At 41.1% G+C, this 27056-nt stretch overlaps 2 protein-coding genes across 3 annotated transcripts; one reads left to right on the top strand and one right to left on the bottom strand.

Annotated features, from left to right (window-relative positions):
- Positions 1–203: 203 nt before the first annotated feature.
- On the top strand, positions 204–12279 carry LOC105012709 (hepatocyte nuclear factor 6-like). 2 transcript variants are annotated; one of them, XM_010873728.5, is made up of 3 exons: positions 204–593; positions 914–2294; positions 11743–12279. In XM_010873728.5, exons 2-3 carry the CDS (start codon positions 1232–1234, stop codon positions 12033–12035), a joined length of 1356 nt encoding a protein of 451 aa, XP_010872030.3. In that variant the 5' UTR covers positions 204–593; positions 914–1231; the 3' UTR covers positions 12036–12279. The 2 variants fall into 2 exon arrangements, with proteins under 2 accessions (XP_010872030.3, XP_019905725.2); XM_020050166.2 differs by lacking the exon at positions 11743–12279 and adding an exon at positions 6028–6076.
- Positions 12280–16636: 4357 nt separating this feature from the next.
- On the bottom strand, positions 16637–25549 carry dus3l (dihydrouridine synthase 3-like (S. cerevisiae)). The gene is made up of 16 exons (XM_010873639.4): positions 25464–25549; positions 24897–24992; positions 24511–24781; positions 24032–24398; positions 23434–23510; positions 23124–23213; positions 22882–22923; positions 21275–21427; positions 20886–21002; positions 20661–20726; positions 20403–20513; positions 20208–20304; positions 18904–18979; positions 18488–18676; positions 18121–18249; positions 16637–17722 (listed from the first exon to the last, which is right to left on the bottom strand). The coding sequence occupies exons 2-16, from the start codon at positions 24986–24988 to the stop codon at positions 17650–17652; spliced, it is 1950 nt and encodes a 649-aa protein (XP_010871941.1). The 5' UTR covers positions 24989–24992; positions 25464–25549; the 3' UTR covers positions 16637–17649.
- Positions 25550–27056: the final 1507 nt, after the last annotated feature.

Below are 27056 nucleotides of genomic sequence, written 5' to 3'. Positions count from 1 at the left end.
GCCTATCACTGTTAAATAGGCATTACTTACCCAAGTGAGTTACGGGTTGAAATTTCAATGCACATCTGTCAGATTTTTTCAACCAGTGACGAGCTGCCATGGTTAGAAGTGAGGGAGGGATGGAAGACGGGAGGGAGGAGGCGAAATGGAGAGACAGCCAGTTGGGTGGGGGAAATCGATAAAGTGAGAAGAGGAGATGGAAGGGAAGCAAAAATTATCTCGCTAGAGAAAGAAAGAGAAACGCAGAAAAGAAATACAGAAACAAAGCCTCTCGTTTATAAAAATCGTAAACGTGAAGCACGAATAGATTCACGGTTCGGTAATCTCATCTTTCAGATGCTGGCTGACCCAGCTCTCTTTTCAGAACTAGTGTGCTGCAATACGAATTGATCGTATGGAAGAGAACAATTGAATAAGGTAGCCTACCAATAGCGAGTCCGACGGTTGTTGCAAAACCTTTCTACAATTTTCCGGATTACTCAACATTTAATATACCAACGGACATTGTGTGGAGATCCATTGGGCACTTTATGTAGCCCAACATTAGGCCTTACCGCTGTTCGATCGTCGCGATTAGTCGCCTGTGTCGCGAGGTAAGCAAGTCACAGTAAAATCCTGGCTCATTAATATTCACGAAACTTAAACTGGTGCAGAAAACCCGATTTACAGACCAGCTGTTTCATTTACAATACTGTGGGTTTTCTAAATATTTCACTGTAGCTAGGCTATATTAAAAATATTGTTATTAAAATATTATTGTTATAGGCATGCAGGTAGAATTTTGAGATGAATGCGTTTAGGTTACTGCAGTTTATACAGTCATGATAGGCCTACTTTATATTTGAGTAAATAATGGTGAGGACTATTTGTTGGTTTCATACTCGAAATATATGTTTTTATTTTTCATCCACAGGAGCTTGAAAGAGGCCATACTAATGCAAAACCAATGAGTGGACTTTAACTGCACTGCACAACCGAAAGGAATTGGAACATTAGACCTCCTGAAATGGGATTTCTATGATGGACAGCCAAGTAAATCCATCATTAATTTATCCACTCCCGAACCTCTACATCCACCTAATGAGAAATCAATAAGTCCATATTTTGCAACAGCAAGAGAAAGAAAGGGGGTAGAGAGAGCTGCAGGAAAGGAGGAAGAGACAAAACAAGGAGAGGCGCTGGACAATCGGGGAAACAAAGGAAACAGGAATCAATCGATCAGGGCCAAAGCATGGATGTTGACATGGGGCATTTCCAAGATGGTGGACGGACAGGACTTCACATAAAGGACCTATCTTCTGCCACCCTCCTCAGGTCTGCTGTGCATGGGTCCATTATGGCTACGGGGGTATCTGAGCGTAGATCTGCAGGCTACGGAGGAGACTCAACAGCTGAGGATTGTGGAACCACATACACAACCCTGACGCCCCTCCAGCCCATGAGCAGGAACGCCTTCCACCCAGACCGGCGACAGCAGCAGGACTTCCCAGCTCAGCACCACCACCAGCCCAGCCTGCCCCTAGGTAATGTGATGGGAAGCTTCATGCTGCTGCGTGAAGACGGAGGACTGGATGGCGGACCCTTCTTCAGCTCCTACAGCACCAAGGAGCCAGGGTCGTCACCCAGTCTCTTTCCGGCTTCTATTGGTCCATGTTTTACAGACGGATACATTGGCCCCGGCGGTTGCCAGAGTGCTCACGGCCGAAGTGGCGGTTCCCTCTACGGCAGCAGCCCCCCTAGTGGCCACGGCGGCTGTAGCGCACCGCTCGGCGGGTACGACAGCATGCAGACGGACAGCGAGGAGGGCAATAACGCGCTCTACCGGAGCGACTTTAGCGGAGAGATGTCGCCGCCTGTCCCACGGGCCTGCAGGGCCGGTGACTTCCAGCTCGCCAAAACGCCAGCGTTGTCGCAGCACCCTCACGCCGCCCACCCCTCCATGTCCTCCATGCCCGCGTTCAGTCTTCCCTATCAGCACCACCCTCAGCCCTACCTGCAATCCCGACCCGGCTGCTCCCCGGCCTCTCCACCGGGCCAGCAGGGAAGCGACGGCGGCGAGGAGGTCAACACACGGGAGGTGGCCCAGAGGGTGATGGGGGAGCTGAAGCGCTACAGCATCCCCCAGTCGGTCTTTGCGGAGCGGGTGCTGTGCCGATCCCAGGGCACGCTGTCTGACCTCTTGAGGAACCCCAAGCCCTGGGGCAAGCTGAAGTCGGGCCGAGACACCTTCAAGAGGATGTCCCAGTGGCTGCAGGAGCCCGAGTACCAGAGGATGGCTTCGTTGAGGCTTGAAGGTAACTATGCTTTATCAGATATTACAAGTCAAAAATGGCGTACAAAGTGAACTTTTGAGGAACTCACTATAAGAGCAATGAGAAAGGAAGCTGTGTTTTACAGCTGAAAGAGATGGTTTGAGATCACTCCTTTCTGAATCCTTCTTTTTTGGATATGATCATTTAAAAAAATCCACTATTGATTTCCTTGTATAGGATCCACACACACAAACACATACACACACACACCACACTGTTTGCATTCCAAAATGCATTACACCAGTTACTTTCTTGTTACAGAATTTGGAAGTCAATTAAAACTGCAATCTGCCAATTTAACAGCCTGAACCTGCCAAACTGATAGCCAGACCTCATCATCTTGATTAGTTTAGTAACACTTGAGATAATTGATAGATACAGCTTTTGACCTTGGGTTATGCTAGCATAAGAAAAAAGTAATAAGTAAAGTAAATATATGGCATACTACGTTTAATAGCTGTATATATAACATGTTGTATGTAATGTTTTCACTGTTCAAATGACGTTGGCACGTTGGGGTGCTGTGGTATATTTGTGCCTAAGAATAGCCCTTAGCCGTGGTATATTGTCAATATAACCCAACCTCTCCTGCCTTATTGCTTAAATATACCATTGCTGAGGGCTGTAACCAGGCACTCCATGTGGCATCATGCCGAAAAAAAGCTATGGTGTATTGGCTATACACAACAGACCCTTAGGGCTGAACAATTAATTGATTCACATCACGATATTGACATTAATATTGCAAGAGCATGCAATAATTTGAAACATCTTAACCATGGGTAATGTCTGTTTTTATAGCCTACTCAAGTTTTTATTTTCCTTTTGCAGCCGCTTCCCACTCACATCAAGCCCTGCCCCATCGCTTAAGTAATGCAGTTCATTCTCTTTGCTGTTATATTCACTAGAGGTTCGCCATGCTGTTCTGATAAGTGAAATACAGTCAACCGATTCTTTTTCAAAGAATTCTGCTGCTTATCACTTTGCTTCTTAGTAAGTCATTCAGTTTTTATTCTTCCCACAATTCTTCCAACAAGTATTTGTTTAAAATTGTCATAGCTATGTAGCAACAAGAACACCCCTCGGGCTCCTATGATATTTTGTTAGATTCCACTCTATTTTAGCTGATAATACACACAGAGTCCATGTTCAATCGCAGTTTAAATATAATTGAATAATATAAGGATAATATAAGGGATCAGGTACCATCATGATTGCACCCTGAACCCCACCCATTCCACAGTATTTATATAATCAGTTACGCCACACACACGTCAACACAGTGCTAGCTCATCTTTAGCACGTTAAGGGCCATACATAGAGATGACATGCATGCTGTGTCTTGCTTCTTGATGCTTGGCACCATGTAATCTTATGAAGGCCATATCACTGACCTCTCTCCCTTTCACCATTGATGTAAGAGGCTCAGTGACTTGTCATAAACAGTACATGACTGGAAAAGATTGTATAGTACATCATGACTATACAAAACATTACTATTGTATGACGATCTGTTTTGATTACCTTCAGGATAGCTATATAATAATCTTTATATATTTATTAAGCATAAAGTCCTTTCTTGGCACTCCACAAAGTATACGGGAAAATGTTTCGTTTTACCAGAACCTAACAATATACTGCATATTTTGTAGATATTTTTTGGGGCACATTGTACAGTTGTACCCTCAGTCATTATTGGTTGAATATACACCCAAACATTAGACATGTTTGTTCACTGATGTTTTTTCTACCTCACAGAAATACGTTTTATACTTTGTGATAAAAAGTATAAAACGTTGATGGGTCCTCTGCTTCGGTAGCCTTTTGAATTAAATGGGAAAATAGTCTACACAATTGGAAAATAACTGTGTTCAAAAATGTACAGTAGGCTTATCCCTGTTCTTCATATTGATCTAAATCTGAGTAGCACATTTTGTATTAAAAAGCATAACATAGATATCTTTTGCATCATTTGCAGCTTATTCAACATTGAAAATATCCATACTTTGTACTTTTGAAAGCTTTCACCGAGTTACTTGTAAATTGATGGAAGTTGACTGACATTTTATGATTCGTGTTTCTGGGGATAGATTACCACTTTAAATGCTGTAGAGCATGCTGTTTGAGACCCTCTACCAACCTTAACAAGTTCATTGGTTAAGTTGGATGGATGGCTTATTCCCAGGTGACCATCTGCAGGGCATCTTAAAAGTAAAATCATGTAGTGCATACAGTATACATACACACAGTCATGGCCAAAAATATTGGAACCATTGCACTTCAAAATGACTCACATTCTTTTTAAAATATTTTGAAATTGACCAAAGTATTTGGTCTCCACAACCTTTTATTTCACTATTAATACTTCATAATCTTTGTTTTGACTCATAACCCATTTAAATAAGATAATAAACATAAATGGCCTTTGAGAAAATTATTGACACCCTAGACACAATAATTTGCAACACAGTCATTGGCCAAAAATAACTATGATCAAGCGTCTCTTATAGCCATGAATGAACTTCCTGGCAGTTTGGCCCACTCTTCTTGTGCAAACCACTCCAGTTCTCCCAGTTTTGAAGGGTGCCTCCAAACTGCTGTGTTCAGATCTCTCTACAGGTTTTCATTGGGATTTAAATCTGGACTCACTGCTGGTCACAGAACAGTCCAGTATTTTGTGTTGTCATAGCACTGCTAGAAGATCCATGACTTGACAAAGACACACCTTTCTGATTGTGTTTGACATTGCATTCCAAATGCCATGGCATTCTCTTGATTTCATGATGTCATGCACACATTCAAGGCACCCAGTGCCCAAACCTGCAAAGCAAGCCTAAAATATCACTGAACCTCCTCCTTGTTTTCTGTAAACATACCAAAAAGCTGGAATTTGATCTAATTGTCCACTGGACATTCTCCCTGAAGTATTGTGGCATGTTTAGGTGTGTTTTGGCATATAGCAGTCAGGCAGTGGGGTCCTCTTTGGTCTCCTGCCGTACAACTTCCTTTCACTGAGTTGGCAACAGATGGTTCAAGTTGAAACTCATATTATGTATCTGAAGGACAGCTTGAATCTGTGTGGAAGTTGATTAAGGTGCATTCTTGGAACAATCATTGGAACAATTCTTCCCTGCAATCTCCCATTTAAGTTATCTTGTGACCACATCCAAGGAGGTTCACTACAGTAGCATGTGCCTTAAATTTCTTCATAACATTATGTGTGGTGGAAACAGGAACATCCAAGTCTCAGGAGATGGACTTTTAGCCTTCAGATTTTCCATGTGTCTGACCTGCTTAGACAATTCTCTTCCTTTATTTTTTCCATGCTCTAATGTGATACACACAGTGACTCGAAACAGGAGAATGATTCCTTTTTTCTATTCAAACTGGTTGAATTAGTAATTTTCATAATGAAAGCAACAGCAACTCACCACAGGTGAATTCAATTCTAAAGTAAAGGAGAATCACCTGCTTGAAATCAAATTCATTCTAACTACTTCTATAAGTTGCCAATAATATATAGTCCTGGCCATTTTAGGATTCCTTTGTGGGACCAGTGCTAAGATTTAGTGAATTATTCAGATTGTCTGGTTTTGTTCAATTGCAAACCATGGAGAAACAAACATAGACACTGAAATAATTTAGAGTTTTCAACAGTTTTCTAAAATAAATAGTGCATTGAATAAAAGTGTGTCAATGCTTTCTGCCACGACAGTATGGCCCAGGGATGCAAAGCAGTTCTCTTGAACACAGCCCAGCTGCTACCCTCAATCATTCTTCATAAGAGGGAGCATAAATGGGCCACAGAAAAGCAGCTCTGGGCAGCAGAGGAAGAAAGGAAAAGCGAGAGGCTTTGCCCTGCCTATTGGTTTGTTGTTTCAGTTTTGTTTTACTCTTCCCTCTGCCATGTTTCCTTAATAAAATGCCCTCCATGGCCCTAAACACATGCACTGTGTCTGTTCCCTGTGTCTCCCTGTGTTACTATGTGTATACTGTGTATGTGTATGTGTATACATACAGTTAGGTCTTGGAAATAATTGGACACTGACACAAGTTGTGTTATTTTGGCTGTTAACCAAAATATATTCAAGTTACAGTTAATAATGAATATGGGCTTAAAATGCAGTCTCTCAGCTTTAATTTGAGGGTATTCACATCCAAATTGGTGTTTAGGAATTAAAGCTCTTTAATATGTAGCCCCATCTATTTAAAGGGAACAAAAGTAATTGGACAGTAGACTCAAAAGCTGTTTCATGGACAGGTGTGGGCTATTCCTTTGTTATTTCTTCATCAATTAAGCAGGTAAAAGGTCTGGAGTTGATTCCAGGTGTAGCATTTGCATTTGGAAGCTGTTGCTGTTAAGCCACAACATGCGGTCAAAGGAGTTCTTAATTCAAGTGAAACAGTCCATCCTTAGGCTGCAAAAAAAGAAATCAATCAGAGAGAGCAGGAACATTAGGAGTGTCCAAATCAACAATTCAGTACATTCTGAGAAAAAAAGAACACAGCTCTGCAACACAAAAAGGTCTGGATGTCCACGGAGAACAACAGTGGTGGATGATGGAAGGATCCTTTCTATGGGTAAAGAAAAACCCCTTTAAAACATCCAGCCAAATGAAGAACACTCTCCAGGAGGTAGGCATACCTACCATAAAGAGAAGACTTCACAAGAGCAAATAAAGAGAGTTCACCACAAGGTGCAAACCATTCTTAAGCCTCAAGAATAGAAAGATTAGACTTTGCCAAAAACATCTAAAAAAGCCAGCCCAGTTCTGGAACAGCATTCTTTGGACAGATGAAACTAAGATCAACCTGTACCAGAATGATAGGAAGAAAAAAGTATGGAGAAGGCTTGGAATGGCTCATGATCCAAAGCATACCACATCATCTATAAAACACGGTGGAGGCAGTGTGATGGCATGGGCACTTGGTTGACAGAAGACAGAAGCAAACGGATTAATTCTGAAGTGTATGGGGATGTATTGTCTGCTCAGATTCAGACAAATTCAGCTAAGTTGATTGGATGGCGCTTCACTTTACAGAGGGACAATGACCCAAAACATACTGCAAAAACAACCCAGGAGTTTTTTTAAGGTAAAGGAGAGGAATATTCTGCAGTGGCCGAGTCAATCACCTGATCTCAACCCATTCAAGCATGCATTTCACTTGCTGAAGACAAAACTTAAGGCAGAAAGACCCATGAGCAAACAACAACTGAAGACAGTTGCAGTAAAGACCTGCCAAAGCAACACAAAGGAGGAAGGCCAATGTTTGATGTTCATGCGTTCCAAACATCAAGAAGTAATTGCCTGCAAAGGATTCTCGACAAATGATTTAAAATCAACATTTTATTTACGGTTGTGTTAATTTGTCCAATTACATTTGTGAGACCCTGAAATAAGGGTCATCACCGATCCTCCACTAAATTTCACAGTGCATGCAAGACCCTGTGGCTTGTAGGCCTCTCCAGGTCTCCGTCTAACCATTAGACGACCAGGTGTTGGGCAAAGCTAAAAATTTGACTCGTCAGAGAAGAGATGACCTTACTCCATTCCTCTACGGTCCAATCCTTATGGTCTTTTGCAAACTTCAGCCTGGCTATTCTTTGCTTCTCATTGATGAAGGGCTTTTTTCTAGCTTTGCACGAGTTCAGCCCTGCCCCTAGGAGCCTGTTTTGAACCGTCCTCGCTGTGCACTTCACCCCAGCTGCTGTTTGCCATTATTTTTGTAGGTCACTTGATGTCATCCTACGGTTGTTGAGGGACATTCGAATGGTTGACGGACATCTCGATCAGTGGACAGTAGTTTTTGCCCTCTGCCAGTCTGTAGATTTGTTGTCCCCAATGTCTGTTGCTTGACCTTGTTCTTCTGAACCGCCGTCTTTGACAAGCAACCTGATGCTCACTGTACTCCTCTGCCAGTAAAGCCAGAATTGAACCCCTACTTTTCCTCAAAGATTTTCTTTTCAACTCTTTTGTCATGCTGAGTAGTTATTTTTTATTCAAATTACCTTTGAGGTACTACTTGCACAGTTTTTGCCATCTAGTTGGTCCTATTGCAAGAGGATAGTGATGACCACAGCAGTGGTTTTTATACTTTTCCTTGTTAAATTAGATTTGTTTCAGGTAATCACCGTACCTCATGAAGTAAAATTAGGTGTGCCTGTGTTGGATTTTTACAGACACTAGAATGGAATGGCTACCATACATGTACAGATGCTGATTTAAGAAAAATTAGGAGTGGTCTCTTCATTTTTTGCATTCACCTCACTGTTCTGGCGTAAATGTTGTGGTTATGCAACAAGTGTAAATAAAAGCAGAACGGCTTGGTGAGATGAGTTTTGGAGGACTCGTTTCAACCTCTGACTCTCCAGCATCTGTTGTGGAGTTGTTTCAACAAGGCAAGGTCATGATCATGGATGAAGCATTGGATGAAGAGAGATTTCTTTGTAATGCTATGGATAAACCATTACACATATAGTGGCCCATGGCCGCAGGAGGAAGTTTTATTCAGGGGGGTGCTGATAATGGTTGATCACGTGGAGGGACTGAACGAATATCGAGCGCACGCGCGACGGGCATCATGACACACATCATCTTCGACCACGGACGGATGATGCGTGCTCATCGGCTTAATGACACATGTCTCATCAAACGGATTACCCACACTCATCGGTGGCGGTCAAAATCTTGACGGGGGGTGGGGGGGGGGGGGGGTTGGCGGGGGGAGGGCTGTAGCACACCCAGCACCCCTACTTCCCGCGGCTACGTTCTGGTCATAAATAAATATTGTGGCCTTAAAAGTATTCCTCGAATGTTCCCAATCTTTCTGTTGAATCCTGTTTGTCTGTTTGCATTGTTAATTATGGTGTATTATCATTTTAAGCATTCAGTGGAAGCTATTGCCAGCCTTGTCTCCAAACAGAAATGCTGCACAATAACAGTTCACAGAATTTGAAACCATACTAATTGTATAACTTATATGTAGGGCAGTGTTGTTCTGCTGAAGGGGTTTCAGTAAGCTGTCCCAGAAAGACTAGGGCCCACAGCTTGAAGCTCCCAGATTGAATCAATATTTTCCATCAGCAATGCCAGAGATAGAGTAATTTGGGTTGGAGCAGGCTTGGGGGATGGGGATATTTGTCAAGGGTGGGGTGAGGGACACCGAGGGAGGCAAGGGGCATTTCAAACTGCTTCTTGTCACAATTTAGTATCATCTAGGTATACAATTTCAATATGCTTATAGTCCAATTGTAGCTTTTGCAGCTTGTGCACAGGAAAATAAATATAGTTTATGGAATATAAAAATATTAAATATGGTCTGTATTGAAATATTATCTTTGTATTGGTATTGATACTGGCATTAATATAGAGTTATCTCATCACCTGTGCTGTGTTGTGGGATTGTACTTGCTAGCACATTTTGTATTGTTTATCATAACAAGCTTACACTTAAAAGTACTTTGATATCATTATTGTATTTTTTAAAATATTCTATGTTAAACTAGACAACTGTCTACATTAACTAGACAATTCACAACATACATACATCTGTATTAGATGTTGCAGGGGTAAAATGTTGATTTATTACTTATAAAATCAGCCACTAGGAGCATTGTTAAGCGCTATTGGAGTTAATCTGTCAGTTTGCCAATTTGTGGTCAGTGATGGTGGATGGGCGGTTAAGAGCCTGACTTCAAAGGCTGGGAATTTGAATACACTTTGAGACAAAACTGATTTGGGTTTTAAGCCTAACCTAAACCCTTAATAAGTCAGAATTAATACCTGACCTTAATCCTAATGATATACTTAACCAGTCACAATGATATTCATCTTCTCACCCTTTAATTCACCTATAGATGCTTGCTTTCATTCCCTCTGGAGGGAAACAACAAACATAAACATAAACACAAAAACAAAAGTACGGTATATGGTTAAAGGGAAGAAAATTATGTAGAAAATAAAAAAAGGATTCTCTTTTCAATCAGTGATCAGTGCTTGAAATTACAATGTTGTTAGACAGAATATAATTGACAAAACACAGAAACATTGCTAAAAAACATTTATTTAGAAAACATTAGGAATTTTGCAATTTAAAACTAACTTGCAAACTGTTCACTAGATGAAAAACTGTTAACTAACAAGCTTCCAAATGCTTATATTAAGGATTTAAATACAGGAACAAATATATTTAATACAGTATTTCATAATACATTTTAATATAGGGATAAAGCAAAAAAATAACATTTTATTGTTATGCATTTTCAAATATAATATGATTTTTCAGATATTTCAGTACAGGCAATTCTTAAATCATGTTCCTCAACATAATTAACATAACCTTCAAATATTTATTTAATCATTTGTGAAATGTATCACTTTTACCAGACCTTTTTTAGATCATAGGTCAGACCATCATACAACATAACACCTTATTGGACACTCTTCCTCTCTACCTGAACTTATGTAATAAGAACCACTGTAAAACATTTCCTTTTTACGGTGCATCCAAATGAACCATTCCCTGTGCATCCTAATTAACCACCCCTGGCCTTTTTCGTTCTCTGCTGTTCTTTGGCCTTGCTCCAAATCAAGCTGTTCGCCATGCTGGGTCTCAATAGTGACCAGCCAGGCAAAAGAAACCAAAGGCATCAATTATAATGGCTTATCAGTTGGAAATGTACATATATTATTCACTTCATCAATTGTCGTTTTGTCCATCATCCTTTAGGGGCTGGTGGGTATAATATCAAGCTCTGTTTTCCCTACAGTGACCATGGAGGTCTTTCTTACTTTGGAATAGGAGGGTTTCAGAATTGTGAACTGTATATTCCAATATACTATATTTATTCCAATATACTACTAGATAAAATGTTTCCATTATTTATTTGGTGAGGATCAATACAAAATGAATACAGTATTATTGTGTTGTTTGACCCTTTATTTAAAAAAGGAATAATATTTCATTTCAAAACACGTTTATTTCCAAAATATAGTCAAAACGTTTATGCAAAACTCGTCTTACATTCATAGATCAGTCTGTGAATTTGAGAGTGGTTTGGGTTATATTCCTCTGCCACACCTCAGGTTCATACCAAACCTGGGTGTTGCTGCCATTGAGCTGAACTGTGGCTTTAATACAATTTCTTCATGTGGTGTCTTGAGATGGATTACGATTATCTATGAAGATCCTTGCTATAGCATGACTGAAAAGATTCCTTTGTCCGCGGAAATAAGAATAAACTGCAGTTTTAAACTGGCTTCACCGGATTTTATATTTAGCACTGACATGGATTCCACATAACGGATGTCCAGCTCATACCTAAACAGCAGAATGTGTCTTATGGATGGATTTGGTAATGAAAATATGGAATTTGCTTAACTACACTGGGATTTCATTTCGGTTGTGACTCTGTGTTTTTTGCCTTCAGCCTGCAAAAGGAAAGGGCACGAGGAAAGGCGGTTGGAGAGGAACCAGGGACCCAAGCGCACGCGGCTGGTGTTCACGGACTTGCAGCGGCGCACCCTGTTGGCCATCTTTCGGGAGAACCGGCGTCCACCCAAGGACCTGCAGGTGTCCATCTCAAAGCAGCTGGGTCTGGAGCTGACCACGGTCAGCAACTTCTTCATGAACGCTAGGCGACGGAACCTGGACAGATGGGGGGACGAGAGCCACGCGCGCCCCTCCTCGACGGGCTCCACCATATCATGCAGCACGGCGTGATGGAGGACCCGGAAGTGAGACGGAGCAGTGGAAGGGATCGACGGTGAAAATGATAGGGCCCCAAGCCAAGCGGGCTTGAGGCGGAGCTAGTATGATACCAGCCCTAGGCTGGGCGGAGTTGAGAGATAACCCCCTACACCCGCTAGACGGGGTGGAGCTAGAATGATACGTAACCCTAGGAAGGAGGAGCGGAGTGCGACTAGTGGGTCGTAGGTACAATGCAATCCTCCGATTTGAGTGGCGTGTCCCCCCCCACCCCACCCCACCCCCCCACCCCCCCCATAACCCCCAGGCATAGGTGTGCTTGAGGCAGAGCGAGTGTGACAGATGGCCCAAGTGGATGAGGCCCAAGTAACACTTCATCAGACGTGTTGGAGCCATGTGATAAATAGCCCGATGTAGTCAGCGGAATCATACGAACAGCCCAACCCTTTTACCCCAGAGCCAGGAAGGTCAGACTGAAGCTAACATGATCCAAGTCCCCTATGAGTATGGGATATTTAGCATAGCTTATCTATATATCCATCTTATAAATATCTTATGAATATAGCCTATGCAACCTTCAGCACTCGCCCAATCACATCAGACTAATACGCAAAGGGATCCCATCCAGATTTCCCCACTGCCCAGGTAGATGGGACAGAGATAGCAAATAATCTACCAGGGTAAGATGGAACTAGTATCGATAAAATACCCTGTACATCTAATGTACAGCCCAAACAGACATTATCATGTGGTACTAATCTGGCACAACTAGTATGATTCCACTCCCATACTGTTTGATGGGATGAAATGCCAAAATGATGGTCACGCTGTAGATGTGTAGATATATAAGTTGTCCTCATTTCTGTCGCCTGGGTTGAAGCTTATCTTTTAGAAACATGTGTTGTTGATTGTAAATAGTTGTCGGATGCACTACCCAAATAGCTTTAGCAGAGAGTGTTGGAAAGATAAATGTGTGTAGTACGGTATAGTCAGTGCCGGCTCTAGCCTTTTGAGGGCCCTAAGCAAAATATGATTTGGGGCCCCCTCTTCACTATTGGTCGGGGCTCCCTCGCAGTCGGAGGCCCCCTAGTGGTCCGGGGCCCTAAGTGACCGCTTATGTCGCTTATGCCTGAAGCCGGGCCGGGGTATAGAGAAGGTGTTGTACAAAGCATGGCTGAGTGCCATGTGCAAAGTAATTTAGAACTGCCATGTTCAGAAGAAGGGCACTACCATCACGCGTTAAGGTATCCTAGAAGGTCATAGCCTGGTCCAGTATCAGAGCTTAAGATATCCTCACATTATTCTTCAAGGCACTTCAACAGTGCTAGAGCTGCAATCCAGCTCTCAAACAATCGGAAACTTGACGGACCGAGGAAGGACATTTTCAAACAATCAGGGCCATTTTGAGAGAGAAATAAGAATACAATTCTGTCTCACTGCTTTCTATTTGAATGTATATTATTGTCTACTGTGGATGTTAGTTGCTTCCATTTTTATTTATTGCAATGTTTTTGTACATGTATTGAAGTATTTATTTGGCAACGTTTTGTATGTATATTTGGAAAGTGAAACCCTATATTGTAGATGGATGCGTAGAGCTGTGCCCATCGGTAAACCAAAGAAGCAAATGAAACCAAAGATCAATTGGGTCCTTGAATGGATCATATGCCTGAATCTAATCCTCAGGACACAACTGTATTACTAACTCTTGTCCTTTTACCAGGTGGGATCTGGGACCACCTAAATGTAAAATCATGTTTATACTATTGCCATTTGCGGCCCTTAAATGTGAAAACAATGTAGTCTGGGCAAGTATGTGTAGTCTGGGCAGGTGAATCTGTTTAAACTGGTCCACTATTGCTGTCTCTATAGTTTTACAGAGCCCTGACAGAATGTGTTAACTTTTTTTTTTCTATGATGTGTTCTTATTTATTAACCCTATTTTCTTCTAAATTTGATTGTTCAGCTCTATAACTAGGGTGTAATTTTAAGGAGTCGCTCCGGAAATTTTGAGTTAGGGTTAGAACCTGCACGCATGTACTAATGCATTTAAGCACGCACGCACACACAAACTCAAGCAAACACACTTAACACACTTAACAGAAAATCAATTCTCACACCCATTTATTTTTTTTTATTATTTTCTTCATATATTGCCATTAACGCTGACCTCGGGTCAAACAGGACAAACCAAAATAGTCCCTAGAAAATTAGTCGTTATAGGCAGGTGTAAGTTGGCACCAAGGCCTAAGCCAAGGTTACTGTGTGAGGCTATACAGTGTGATTACATTCATTTCAAGGAGGAATCAGCAGCTGAAACAATAACAAAGTGATTTCCCCAACTCTGTTGATGTAAAAAGCTGAGGGATGGGTCTGGAGCAATCTAACCACCCGTGAAATTCATAGACCTATGGATGCAATAAGTGACTATCCACAATATGAAAACAATACTTAAGAAATATGTTCTAAGACAGTATGGTGTTTGAGAAACAAATAGACATGCATGAACAAACAGCGTAACAAATTCATCCATTTTAAAACCTAGACAGTTACTATAATTTGTTCTGTGCATTTGGTACATCTGACCACCTTAGTTCTCAAATCTCTGTCCCTTCCTACAGTAGCACTCCTGCTTTCTCCAGTGTGCCAAAGGCATAAATAGAGAGAAGAGATATGTCACGTCTGGCAAGGTCAAGGAAACGTTTTAGGAGCAGGAAAAATCAATACGTCGACTGGGTGAGGTATTAAATATGTCCTGGGGAAGGCCCTTCTTTTTAGACTGAGGGAATGACAAACAGTCATTCCAGGCCTTGGAGGACTTGCCACAGAATTATGAGCAGTGTTGTGGGCTTCAGCGGGAAAGATTAAGCCTCCGGATGTTTTCCCGTTGCTGGCTGTCTGACATCTGAGAAGGGAGGAGTGAAACAGTGCAACATCCAAGTCACAATGTGTCCAGAAGTTGAGATCATCTTCTCGCAACTGTCTAGAGGTCATCAGCAATGCATGTCAATAGGGTGTCGTCCAAGCAAATTGGTAGGGTCAGGGGCTGGTTTGAGATTCATAGATGAACTAAAATATTTTTGTGCATTAGTGCCCTCTGCTGCTAGAGAATAACAATGGCAAGGACCAGTAAACAGCAAATTGCAAATTAATGTACTGTTTTGAAAGCAAACATTGAAAATTAAATGTGTTAGCAGTAGCAAATAGCCTAATTTGAGCAAAATACAAACCTGTTGTAATTCAGTCTACAAAGGTGACATGCCAAAGTTTCTACTAAGACCTGGGAACACAACCCAAATTATTTTCTAAGACTGTCACTTATTCATGTTTTTCCAAAATAGCTATTATTCAAATTTCTGTGTTTTTACCCAACACAGAAAACATAAATTGAATGTCTATGACTTAAAATGTACTTAGTTGTGGTAGAGTTTTCAGTACCTCTTAAATTTTCCACCCAAAAACTTCCAGATAGAGGGGTCAAGAGTGTCTGTGTGAAGGTTCACACATTTCTGATGCCAAAGATGAATCACTCCTTTTCTAACTCCCTTTTTCTCACATCCTTTCTGACACAGTCAGGTTTTATACTGTAGGTTCTTACTTCCAGTCAGAGAATCGTACAATAACATTTATTGAATAAAAACCCACTTAACTCCTTCAAACACAAAGTTCTGTTTATTACTTTTGAACATCTTTTTTCTTGTTGTCTCTGTCCATCAACTCAGAGAACTCAACTCTCTGGGGCACATTCCTCAATATTGCTTTGATCCAACTTTGGTAGCAAGTCTATAGACTCCTTTGCACTTCTCTTAAAATGTTATTTTTTTTCTAAATAAATGTATAGATTCCAAATTATAAATTTTTTATTTTGTACACTTACAATTACAATTGAGAAAAATTCTGCTAAATGGCATTTACAAAATTATAGACAGTCCAGAGATAGTACTTAGATTCACAGTTTTTGGCCAAGTTAACTGCCAACAAATGCCATCAGCTTGTTACACCTTTCTACAGTCAATTTAGGCCACTTTCCTCAAGCATTGTTTTTATTACTAATCCAGGTTTAAATGGTTTGCGGTTTTCAGTGGTAACAATGTTTGGGATTCAGATCAGGCTTCTACACGGGCCCATCCAAAATTGTGTTATGTTTTTTTGTGTTCTTGTCCTTCTGAAATACCAACAACATTTAAAAGACAGTTTTAAGTAGCATGTGGGACATTGCTTTACAGAACCCCTCGATAATCTACTGTTTTCAAACTCCCAGTACCAGCAGAGCAACACAACAGCATTCCCACTAACTCCCATAACTGGATGCATGAGCCATGGTTGGAGTCATTGTGGTAAGAACGTTGGTCTACTGAATTTTATTCCAACTTCACAGGCTAGTTTCTTATCTGTGAAGAATTATGCTAATTTAAAAGTCACTATGGGTGGACACCATAACAGGTTACACATCTAATATGCCGTACATTTAAATTAGCAAATTCAAATGTCCAGCGACACAGTAAAGCAAAACCCTGATGTTAGCAAAGTTTGAAACTTTATCAGTAAAGAAATGTCCAGCATAATTGAAGATCTGGTGTATATTGGAAGAGAAAAATGTAAACAAGCAAACTAACTTAAGAATTAAAGCAATTTTTATTCAACTTACAGTATTTCAGTTGGTAAGAAAGAATACATCAAAAAAAAGATACACAACACTAAAAATGTAAATGAATGCTAATTGTTTAGCATTTTGAAATGACAATTAGTGCATAAGTCTAATTATCATGTTAGCAGTCCAGTGCCTATAGAATATCTTTCCCTCCCTTCAACATTGACATTTTGTTGTGTCAGTACCTCAGAGATTCATGCATTTCAAAAATATTTCACATGATTTCTGGATACATTTTACAGTTTCTTTTTGTTTCCTCAGTTGGGTAGCGAATTGCAAAGAAAGCGATGAACCTTGAGCACAAGGGGGCTTTCAACAGAATTATGGGACAAAAAGCAGAGAAATATTTGAAAGGCCTTGAATATGCTTTGGAGCATGGTAAATATATTCATTAAAGAAGTGGAAGGTACAGACCCGGGACCCAGTGGTGTCACTCCCAGCTTCATGCACATTTGCAGCTCCATGCACATTTGCAGCTCCATGCACATTTGCAGCTCCATGCACATTTGCAGCTCCATGCACATTTGCAGCTCCATGCACATTTGCAGCTCCATGCACATTTGCAGCTCCATGCACATTTGCAGCTCCCCACCGGAGACAGTGATCAATTCCATCTCTACCCTTCACCTCTGTCTCCATTTTACGACCCGAAAACACAGCCAAAGCGAATACTTTTTTTTAACTTTCCCTGAGATGACCAGCCAGAGTGTGTAGAGATTGATCCCAACAGCCGAATTAGTGCCAAAGACTTTTACCAAGAATGAACTGTAGAATTTTTCATGCATGTTTCTTTAAATAAAACTTTCCCTCACAAAGGTGGAGTATGGTGTATAGATAACTGTAGAAAATAAAAGAAAAAAGAAAAGCAACATGTAGACTATATCCTGTATAGGCACTGTTTGAGGACTGCTGACTCAAGAGTGACATTTAATTATTTTAAAAAGCATTTCCAACATTAGTAAAGCATTCACACACAACTCATTTGTAAGCATTTGCCTTATGCTTGGGCAAAAAGTTGAAATTTGTTGGTACAGGTCCAAGCAGCATTTCACTATGGAGAGGGGAACAAATGATTATTACAAACATAAAAAAAGAAAACAAATACAGCATGTTTCTTTGGAACAGATGTTCAATCAGTAGGCATTTATATAGGTAGTCTATTAATAAGCTAATTTATATTAACTTCTAAATACCACTGCACAAAGAAAAAATTTTTTGTTACAGTATACATACTTTCCAAAAAGCTAGACGTTAGTATTGTACAAATCAGCATCAAGTATTCTACTAGGACGTTTTATCCAAATACTTGGACGCGTCTACTTGGAGGCTGAAATAGGCCACCCCAGTGGATTCTTAAAGAAAACAATGACCCAAACGAAACATCTTCATCCGCGGTGCCAACAACTTTAGAGGGAACAGCAGGTAAGGACAGTAAGACATTCTCCTTACCTGATCTTGACCCAGTCACCGACATGCTGACTAGCCATGAGGGACTCCAGGTAGTCCCTGCCAAAGTAGTACGGTGGTCGCTCGTTAATCCTCTGGGGCACTCGTTCCAGCAACCCAACTGGTATGTACCTACACACGAGGGAAGGTAAATATAATGGCACCGTCGATGTTTATAGCAAGATAATATTTAAATCCGTGGATGAACTTGAACATTTGCAAAAGACGGCAAAAACAGAGGCAAGTAAAGCTCCCAACACTCCTGAAGGACCCTTCCATTATTTGTTGGCCATCCAACACACCAACCCATGGACCTCCATATAATAGAAGGTGCAGGACGCCACCAGACGCCGACTAAATGAGCGCCCACCTGCATGTGAAGGACAACCACTCCAGCAAGAAGTTCCTGGTCTTCTCCAGGCCTTGGGTGTCTGAGCCCCAGTGCTCCAGGCCATAGTGGGTGAAGTCCCTGAGGATGTCCAGCCTCTCACTGGACGAGATGTCCCAGTTCCGCCCCTCCTTGATCTCTGTGAAAATCCAGGGCTTGATGAGGGCGCCCCTGCAGGACGTGGGGGTGGGAGAAATATTACCCCCGGGACAATCATGCGTTTCAACTCAAATCTACCCCTAGACCTTCCTGAGTACCAGTGTGTAGCCTGGAAGGGATTGGAAAAGAGTGGCTGAAATGCTTTCCGCTCAGCCGATCAGATTGCACTACTGGGATCCCTGACACTTCTTTGGGGCCTGTCAAATCCTGTCTATTGTTTGCCATTAAAACATACCGACCTTGCCAGCATAATACCGGAGACGTTAGTCTCTCTGGCCTTCATTGCGTCGACGTAGGACAAAATGTCTCCATTACCTACATAGAAGAGAGATTAGGTTTAACAGGAGTCCACCTGCATACAGTTGTGCTCATAAGTTTGAATACTCTGGCAGACATTTTGAAATGTTGGTATTGGTGTTTAAAATATAGCTGATCATGCAAGACCACTGTTTTATTTAAGGATAGCGATCATATGAAGCCATTTATTATAACATAGTTGTTTGGCTCCTTTTTAAAACATGATAACAGAAATCACCCAAATGGCCCTGATCAAAAGTTTACATACTCTTGAATGTTTGGCCTGTTGGTTGTTTCAAGGAGCACAATGAGCGATACTTGAAAAAAAATGAGCTGCATGGTCAAGTTGCCAGAAAGAAGCCTTTACTGCGCCATTGTCACAAAAAAGCCTGGTTACAATATGCCCGACAACTGACATGCCTCACAGCTTCTGTAATTTGGAGTGACGAGACCAAAATAGAGCTTTATGGTCACAACCATAAGCACTATATTTGGAGAGGGGTCAACAAGGCCTATAGTGAACAGAATACCATCCCCACTGTGAAGCGTAGTGGTGGCTCACTGATGTTTTGGGGAGATGTTAGCTCTAAAGGAATCTTGTGAAAATTGATGGCAAGATGAATGTAGCATGTTATGGCAGACAATTTGCATTCTTCTGCATGAAAGCAGCACATGGGACGCCATTGGACTTTCCAGCACGACAATGACCCTAAGAAAAAGGCCAGGTTGACCCTCTAGTGGTTACAGCAGAAAAATGTGAAGGTTCTGGACTGGCCATCACAGTCTCCTGACCTTAATATCATCGAGCCACTCTGGGGTGATCTCCAAAGTGCGGTTCATGCAAGACGACCAAAGACTTTGCATGACCTGGAGGCATTTTGCCAAGACGAATGGACAGCTATACCACCTGCAAGAATTCAAGGCCTATTACAAAGACTGCACGATGTCATTGATGCTAAAGGGGGCAATATACATTATTAAGAACTAGGGGTATGCAGACTTTTGCACAGGGGCCAGTTCCTTTTTTTCTTTTATCGTCATGTTTTGTTTAATGTTTGTGCCATTCTGTTATGACCTACAGTTGAATGTGAATCCCATAAGAAATAAAAGACGTGTTAATTGCCTGCTCACTCATTTCTTACATATATTACCAATTATCCAAGGGTATGCAAACTTTTGAGCACAACTGTAGCTAACGATATACACACAAACCAATACAGACAAAGAAACACAAACAAACAGTTACCAAAGAGTGGGATGGGGCTGGCGAGTTGAGAACAGGTATTGATGTAGTCCCAGTCAGCTGATTTGGTGTAGCGCTGCTCCCGGGACCTCCCATGCAACTGCAAATACAATGGAAATGACTCGGATCCCACGCACATGCCACAACGAGGAAGCGACTGGTAACATGAGACATTCTACATTCCATTCTGAGAGTCACCGTGATCATGGACACTCCCCAAGTCTTCATCTCTGGGATCAGTTTGTGCGCGATGTTGGTCTTTTCTTGAACACCGGTACGAATTTTGACAGTCAAAGGGACATCCAGAACCTGAGGAAATAAACAATCAGTCCCCTTAGAAACAAATGTCAGCTCAAGGTGTTTGTTTTCATTCCAGTGATTTTGATTCAGACTGCATTGGAGTGCTACACCTCCGATGTCCGAAGTCATTCTGCTATAGATAGAAGCATCACTTACAGAGTTCATTCCTGTAATGATTTGTTGAAACTTGTTGGTACGTGTCATCAGGCCACAACCTCCACCCTAAAGAAGAGGAAGAGCAGACTGAATTGAATTGATTGTCCGCTATTTGGAACCCAATTTCCATACAAAATGTATTCATCTCTCACAAGACAACTTGATGAAGAATGTCCACTGAATAGCATATTCGAGTATTCACTTCACAGGTCAATAAGATAATACCTTTTTGTATACCAGGTCAATTGGACACCCGGAGTTGATGTCCACAAAATCCACGTCAATGTTGTTGTTGAGTAGCTCTGCACATCTGGTCATTGTGTCAGGAAAACATCCCTCTACCTAAATGGAGAAATGCTTTTAGTAAAGGCTGAGGTCTTATTTGGGCAAAAAAGCTTTGGCAGTGAAACTTTATACGTTACTGGGGATTGAACAGTAGCCAGATCTATACCACAGAGAAGGCCCCCGAGATTAACCTAAAAAGAAGTCTGAAAAACTCCTGGCATTGGGTAGTAGATGGGCTACACACCTTGGGACAAATAGCTCCTAAGTATTCCGAATGGTAATCGGGAGTTCATAAAACTACACATGTATCAAGTTCAGCCTGGTCTAACCTGCACACCAAAAAGGTCCTCGCTCTCATGTCTCTTGAGAAGCGCCCATTCAGACGACTGCCCTTGCAGTAGGTTGGTACACATGGCCATCTCTCCACATGTGATGTCAGCACCGAAGCGTTTGCATATACGACGGAAAGGCAGGTTTCCACACTGAGAATCAATTCAGAATGGTAATAATACAATTAATAGGTCAGGAAAAAGATAGTACACATTATATTCAGACCCCTTCACCCTAACCACATTTTGTTGGGTTTTCTTCAAGTACTTCTCTGTATTGTGCTCCATTCATCCATCTATCAATCTTGATCAGTCTCACAGTCCCTGCCGCTGAGGACCATCCCTATAGCTTGATGCTCCTACCACTATGCTTTACTAGAGTGACGGTACTAACCAGGTAATGAGTGGTACCTTGATTTTGCAAGACTTAATGCTTGGCATTCAGGCCTAATAGGGCTTGCACAACAAGATGCCCCAGGTTCAATCTTCGACATACTACTACTTATTATTATAAATAGGATACTTACAGTACCTCTATAAATTGAACCATTCAAGCAACATAAAATATCTTTCACATAGTAAGGCTATGCTACCTTAAAATGCTTAACATGTATCAACTACGATGACATACATCAGCATAATTAGTGCCCTTATTTCAGGCTAGAGACACTAACCTTCCTTGTCTCTTCCCCTAATTCTCTGCTACTCAATTTTACAGTCATAAGAATTCTTCCACTTGCACCAAACTTATACATCTTATTATAAAAGCATCAAATCAAAGCCCCATTAACATTACTAGTGAAGTTCAAATTTTGTTTGATTTTTGCACTCAAAGTCCTTTAAATACTAACTCCAGACGGCAAGTAATCTGAATTTTACTCAGGAGGTGCTTCCACCTTACCACTACCATGAAGGCCTGATTGATAGAATGCTGAAGAGATGCTTCTCTTTCTGGAAGGTTTTCCCATCAATGCAGAGAAACTGAAGCTTAGTTAGAATGGCCATTGGGTTTTTGATCACCTCCATGACCAAGGCATATCTTGGCCCAGTTACTTTGTTTGTCAAATCAATTGAAATTTGCCACAAGAATTCAAGTCAAGTTCTAAAGACTTGAATTCCAGGATAATCAAAAGACACATCTAAGCTCTATTTTAAGCGTCATGGAAAAGGGTTTGAATGCATAAATACACAAGATATTTCAGGTTTTTATTTCCAATTAATTGGTACAAATATCAAAATTGTGGTTTTACTTACGTTTTTGTATAAAGTGATGTATGAATCAATTATACATTAAGTCTATAAAAAGTATGCATTTGTTCATTTAACAATCTAATGTTAGGGCTTGCGTTGTAGCTCTGATAACATTCAGTGCCATAAATATCCAAATGGGGGAAAACAATGTTTTTCACAACACTGTAGGGTTAACCGTTCTGCTGTAGCACAGAACCACCGGTTTTCTTCTCCTTGCTGGCTCAGGGATTCCATTTAGCAGCCTTCCCCCACATGAGACAGCATTGAGATTTTCCACTGAGCATGTGTTTCAGTCCAGGAGTAGGATTAACTGGAGTCTGGGAAAGTGGCCAATTCTGTACCAAAGACTGACTTACTGTTGTTAAGGGAGCAAGATACAGCTTATCTTTGAAGTCCACCTTCAGGAAGAACAAAAACAAGAATGATTGCTTCATAACGTTAAACTATTCTGTTAAAGGGATCTTTATGTAATGCGCTGTTTCGATCGAAATAAGCCTAATTTCGAAAATAAGTCCCGGCCAGATACCCTACATCATAAATAAATAACTGACATAATAAACTGACATTATGTACTATAATCCGAGCCTCTCAAACATACCTGTTTCTTTTCACCTTGTCGTAGCTTTATGATGTCAGTATCAGTCAATGGCCCAATGGTCTTCACTATCGCTTTGTTATCCAGGATAACCTTCAATTTGTCAAAAGGTTAAAAAATGTCTAGACAACATTGAATAAATAAACCACCATGGGGAGACATTTTCAATAGCATAGTATTATATTTCCCTCGCAGGCAATTTTCTCCTTTCCACTGTCACCTTTACTGGCTCTTTATAGATTTAGAACAAGGTTGTTAAGAGCATTGTGCCAAATGTAGAGAGAGTTCCAGTTTAATAATTTTGAATGTGTACCTCAGATTCCTCTTTTATCTGGGGCTTCTCTTGATCAGAAGATAAAGACTGTGCCACTGATGAGCAGCAGTTATCAGCTATGGGAGGGAAACATTAAAACTATCAGATAACTATCACCAACACCTGAAAAACAGCAAATCAATTTAAGACCCTCCCTACACCTGCAGTCTTTACAAACATGTCAGATACTTGTCAGAGAGTGGTACACATAGAGACATCACAGATAAATGTTCAACTCTGCCACTAAAAAGGGAAATTCCTGTGAACATCCATTCATGATTCATCGCCTCCAGGGTTGTATTAACTAGGAACCAAACTCATCAAAATGAGGAGGAACTTGGGGAGGCAGAGTAGCCTAGTGGTCAAGGCCATTTTGCCAGTAAAATAAAGGAGCTAATCTTCAAGTCGACATGGTCAAAACCCCTCTCGTTCTCTCCCTGAGCATGCCAGTTAGCCCCAATTGCTCCCAGGTCGTTGCGGAAAATAAGAATCTGTTACCTGGCAAAATAAAAAAAGGACCTGCTCCAAAACATTTTCTATGGTATATTTAACCCACACCACATGCCTCTTCCACCAAAACAGCAGCCCCACCTCTTACCGTTGTCCGCCGACTGAGCCTTTTTTGCCTCTTTCGGTCCGCCTTTGAAAACGGATTTCATGTAGGCGTCAGATGCTGTGAAAGGAACCACCTTCTTACGGAGTCGCCACTGCAGGTCCTTGTCCAGGCTGTTCCTCACCGGCTTTCTCCCAAGCATTTCCTCCACGCGCTCCTCGTTCACCAGGTTTTTCAAGTCGGCGCTGATGTGGGCCCGGGCAAAGCGGCAGCTTAGGCCGTAGTGACACTTCCCAAAAGTGTCATAGAGGTAACAGCGCTCGCCCACGTCTGCGGGCTTGGAGGCCATGTACTCAGCAACGTCATGGAAGAACTTGCATTTGTCCCCAAATACACACTTGGCCTCACGCTCCTGAGGGAGTTCAACGGGAACATAAACAAAGTGGTAATATACCAAATTTAAAATTACTTGACAGCTCACAATCTTTGTTGCTTTCATCTAGCCACTAAAGTCACAGTCCTACCTGAATGATGGAAGGACAGAGCCGTCTGGTGTCGTAGCTTGTGGGTTTCATGTGCGGCCTGGACTTGTTCTGTCCCCGCATTCGCTTACTGTCCTGTTTCCCCGTCCTCTCCTGCTCATCGGGGTCTACTTTAAGTTTCTTCTCTTGAGGTTCTTCAAAAGAGTCCTCTGCGGTCTCTTTCTGCCCAGTATCATCACTGGCTTTTTCACCATGAAGACACTTCTCTCCAGAGTCCAGTAACGCATGGAACTGTTCTTTGGTTGTCAGAAACCTGAAAATAGAGGGGGCTGTATTACACTGATAAAACAGACAAATCAGCAGATAGGGTCAAACATTTTTAAATGATCAGTACTCATGTACTGTTGATGGCATGAATGCACACTTACTGGGTTTTAATGGCAGCTCTGCCTTTATCAGTCTCTTCTATTCCATGTCCGAGGCATTCTGAGGGTATATTTGGGGCAGTCTCAGTCGCCATAACTCTATGAAATAAACATCACATTACTTTTTTAAGCTAGTAATCATCACATTCCCACATCCCATTGTAGGCAATTAAATTGCAGAAATTCTGATACAGATGTTTTCTGAAAGTCCATTACCAATTCGGTACCTCTATTTCAAATTATAATTATTACACTATCCCTCATTGCAGCAGGAAGTAGGGGTGCTGCAGCGTAGACCACGGGTCAATGATTTACTAATTTGTATGAAGCACACATGCAACATGCACACAGAAACAACAGCTATCGTGCACTAGCACTACACATCTTTACAGGCTTGCACGCCAATTTTAGCTAGCTAGCTAACGTTAGCGAACCATGATTCTGATGTGTTATTACACTATGAATATTAGCAAGAAAGTTATTAAACAAAATTAAAATATAACAGAAACGATGGAAATAGGATGAGGCGACAATGTCAGTCAACTTAAACAACAAAAAATGCAAGAGTACCTGATTTTCCAAAACGAACTACCACCAAATCCACCTGTGCAACACGGTATACGGTCCGTGTGACGCGTATAGACAATGTCTTGTTCCTAGCAAAGCGTATGACAATAACTTTTGGTAGGCTAATTCTAATAATATTAACAATACAAATCATAATAATAATAATAATTAGCAGTACTAAATATTTATAGGGCATCCCCTATTACACCGTTTATACAAGGAACAACTGAAAAATATTTAATACATGCTCACAATACGTTTTTATATGCAGCAATCCTGTGTACACAAATCCGTTACTTTACCAACAAAGGTCCAGAATGGGATCTCTATATTATATCATTGCAGACCACACGTGGAGGGTGGACATTTTTGACACAAACATTGGATTATAACTTTACAGTTACAATGTGTCCTGAGTGGGATGTCGCCCACTTTAATGTTATGTAGATCTGCTATTTTTAAATATTGTGTAGATTGCCATTTAAGACCACAGAGTACGCTGTTAACACCAATTGTCTGCTACTTCAATATTGTGAAGATCTGCAATTTTTAAATATTGTGCAGATTTGCATTTAAAACAACAGAGGACGCTGTTAACATCCATTGTCTGCCGTAAGGAGTTCTAGCCATAAAGATGGGTAGAAGACTCAACATAGCTGAAATGTGCTTTCGCGTTTTTTAAAAGTCAACTGAGTGGTGATTCACCCTGATGACCCAGAGGACCAGGTAACAAACAATCAGATGTGGACTATTAACAATGTTAAAATAGAAAAAGAGCTAGATCATTCAGTCAACGGTAAAAACAAATGAAATGTACATTAGTCTGTAACGCTTTAATTAAACAAATAGGCCTACAACATGAACCTGTTGGAGATAAGTATTTTTTATTTTACAGTGGTTGTCTTTAGTCTTAGTTTTTCTATCAAACTAGGTCAGTTACATATATTCGATTTTTAAGTCGATTTGTAGGAGGACTTATTTTATCTGTCTCCCTGTATTATAGTTTTTCCGTAAAATATTATATTACTAAAAGCATTCCCAGGCATTGCTAGGACCACAATTTGAGATCTGGGGCACTCGTAAAAGATCCGGGCTATAGCCCCAGACACCCAGGCCTAACGACGCCACAGACTAAAAGTCTATCCCATGTCCTTGGCCAGTACTTGCCTGTTATTGTTATTTATCTCAGACATGTTTACAAAGTGATTATGATAACATGACAAATATTCATATACACATTTCGTTACATAGACATTTGCCTACGTGCAGGGAGAGAACAGTTTTGCTCATCTGGATAGTGAGCCTATGGGTCAATGTCACAGCAGCATTTTAGATATATATGGTAGAGCAGATTTTTTTTTATATTTGTGGATTTTGGGTCAAATGCAGGCTTCTGAAATTTCACTTGAGGTTGTGGATGGCTTAGGAGTTGCGGGTTGATGCGGCCATTCATCTGAACAGTATAGGTTCAGCATTCAAACCATCCGTTCAATATGCATAACAACTCCAAAAAGTCAATTTCCACACTCATCTTCTCTATCTCTCGTTCACCACCCCCAACTCTAAACACTAGAACAGCATGATTCTGTTGGCACT

The sequence above is a fragment of the Esox lucius genome, chromosome 10 (assembly GCF_011004845.1).
Source record: "Esox lucius isolate fEsoLuc1 chromosome 10, fEsoLuc1.pri, whole genome shotgun sequence".
Classification (NCBI taxonomy): domain Eukaryota; kingdom Metazoa; phylum Chordata; class Actinopteri; order Esociformes; family Esocidae; genus Esox; species Esox lucius.
This window is presented reverse-complemented; position numbering and strand designations above follow the sequence as displayed.